General features: G+C 32.4%; 2 protein-coding genes across 2 annotated transcripts; both read right to left on the reverse strand.

The window, feature by feature from the left end:
* Positions 1–255: 255 nt before the first annotated feature.
* On the reverse strand, positions 256–992 carry LOC115624502. The gene is made up of 4 exons (XM_030519206.1): positions 935–992; positions 804–876; positions 534–732; positions 256–470 (listed from the first exon to the last, which is right to left on the reverse strand). The coding sequence occupies exons 1-4, from the start codon at positions 949–951 to the stop codon at positions 358–360; spliced, it is 402 nt and encodes a 133-aa protein (XP_030375066.1). The 5' UTR covers positions 952–992; the 3' UTR covers positions 256–357.
* A 341-nt stretch (positions 993–1,333) lies between these two features.
* On the reverse strand, positions 1,334–2,002 carry LOC115624501. The gene is made up of 4 exons (XM_030519205.1): positions 1,988–2,002; positions 1,859–1,920; positions 1,580–1,796; positions 1,334–1,527 (listed from the first exon to the last, which is right to left on the reverse strand). Exons 3-4 carry the CDS (start codon positions 1,776–1,778, stop codon positions 1,418–1,420), a joined length of 309 nt encoding a protein of 102 aa, XP_030375065.1. The 5' UTR covers positions 1,779–1,796; positions 1,859–1,920; positions 1,988–2,002; the 3' UTR covers positions 1,334–1,417.
* Between the last annotated feature and the right edge of the window lie 223 nt (positions 2,003–2,225).

The raw sequence follows: 2,225 nt of genomic DNA on the forward strand, positions 1-2,225 counted from the left end.
CATGTTGCTTTGTTTTTCATTTCATACTTCAAAGCATATATATTAATAAAATCCAAATCTCGACAATACAGCGTTTAACTATTTGTACAATTTTTAAATAACTGCAATATAAAACAAAACAGGCAAAAAACCGAAACGAAAAAATTCAAATACAAAGGGAATTTAATTAAAACATAGTTCTTTTTTTTGTGTTGACAAAGTTTAATAACTGGCTTAAAAAAAGCCGATTAAAAATAAACTAAAACTAAATTGTTTTTTGTTTTCATTGTTTTATTTGAAACGCTACACAACAATGTAAATATTGTCTATTAAAATGCATTTTGATATTTTCCGGTTGAGCTTTAGCTTCAGCTTAGCTTACCAACACGTAAAAATGGGTTTTTTAAAACCATTTTTCTTATGTATATCCTTAACCTGCTGGAGCTCTTCCGCAGTCAACGAGTTCTTCTTCGAATAGGTCTTTGTAGTGACTGGTATAAATAAATAATATAAAAACAGAGCCTGAAAGTTTGTGTCAGTTTCTTCAATCTTACTCATGTAGAACGAGTTCAAATCCAAGCAATTGGCATATACTATATAGTTCGAATTATCGCTGTCCACAATTTGCCCAATTAAAGAGCTTCCCCCAGGTCGCTTGGGTGGAAATTCTTCGGACAAACAATATAAAGTGTTATCCTTTTTCTCATTATGTGGCGAATAAGCCACCACTCTCAATTTTCCCGCAAGTGTGCTCTAAATATAAATTTATTATTATTATTATTATTTGTAGAGTATAATGCGAGTAAAAAATCTTCATCATATACCGATTTGTTAAACTTTGGACACTGGCCTGAAGAAACATTGGTGAAGGTGCACAAAAAAGTAACCAGTAGGATGCTAATTGTGGGGAACTTTCTTTAATGGGTTTCTTTAATAATCAAATACTATTCCTTACCCAAAGACTTTCAGCATGTTGATGGTGACGAAGGTTTAAGTGCGAAGAAAGTAAAAAATTCCATTATTTATATGACAATTATTTATATACCAATCGATCTAGCCATAACGAAAACATGTGTCGAATGCATTCAGCAGTTAAGGCAATAACATAACTGAAGTGACAAGAAATTAAACTACTTTGTTTGAAAACTAATACAGACCGTCATCTATAAATAGTTATTCAAAATATATTCTTTTTTTTACATTGCAGTTTTCATTCATTCACTATTTTTGTGATTTCCCTAACCTTGAACAGCCTAAATGCCGGTCAATTAATTATTTTGTTCAAACATAAAGAAGTTAAAAAGCCAACTTCTTTTCATTAAACACTTAAATAAATAAAGAAATAGGTGGTATGAACATTTAAATATCTTCGCCTTTTTTATTGCACAAAATTTTTGAAACTCAATATTTTTTCACACGCATAATGATAAAAAAGTATCTAAGGACAGAAAAAAACAGTGTGCTTGAATCCATTTTGTTTATGTATTGCCTTTACCTTCTCGATCTCCGCAGCAGTTAATTTACTTTTTGCAAACGTTTCAACAGTTCCTTAAGAAAAAATGTATTAGAATTGACTTTATAAAATACTTTCAAAGCTCACCAGTGTGCTGCGTTTTAAAGTCCATACAGCTCCAAAGAATGACAAACTTGGCATTATCAGAGTCCACAATGAAGCGCGACATACTATAATTAGTTCCAGGTACTTGTACTACAGGTGGTGGCGGATAGACACTTGTTTTATCACAATATACATGATCGTGTTTATCATTCATTTCATTGTGATATGCCACAATAGGCATTGTGCCCTTTAGAGTGGTCTGTAAACAATTTCTATTAAAGGTTATGTCTTGGTTTTAGAGTCAGCTATCGTTCTACTCACAGTCTTTTTAAATTTTGGACATGGACCTGAAGGTGGCCATTTGGAGCCACACACTATTGTGGCTAAAAGAATGCTAATAAAGTCAGAAATTTGACACCGCTGCAGAGGCTCTTAAAATTCTGGACTTACCTAAACAGCCTGTACATTGTTAGGAGCGTAACTGTTCCCGGAAAGTGCGCCAAACGATTCGTGAAACCTGTTTAAATAAAATTAACTCAACGGGTGTATCAAACATTCATTAAACGGGTACAATCGGTTAGGAATGCATAAATATTTATTAGTCATAGTTACCAGTGGACAGATTTCATCAGCGAAATAAAAAATACTGCAACTGGATTGTAAAAAAATTAAAATGAAAATAATGTAG

Source organism: Scaptodrosophila lebanonensis, unplaced genomic scaffold (assembly GCF_003285725.1).
Source record: "Scaptodrosophila lebanonensis strain 11010-0011.00,11010-0021.00 unplaced genomic scaffold, SlebRS2 tig00000059-arrow-arrow-pilon, whole genome shotgun sequence".
Taxonomy (NCBI): domain Eukaryota; kingdom Metazoa; phylum Arthropoda; class Insecta; order Diptera; family Drosophilidae; genus Scaptodrosophila; species Scaptodrosophila lebanonensis.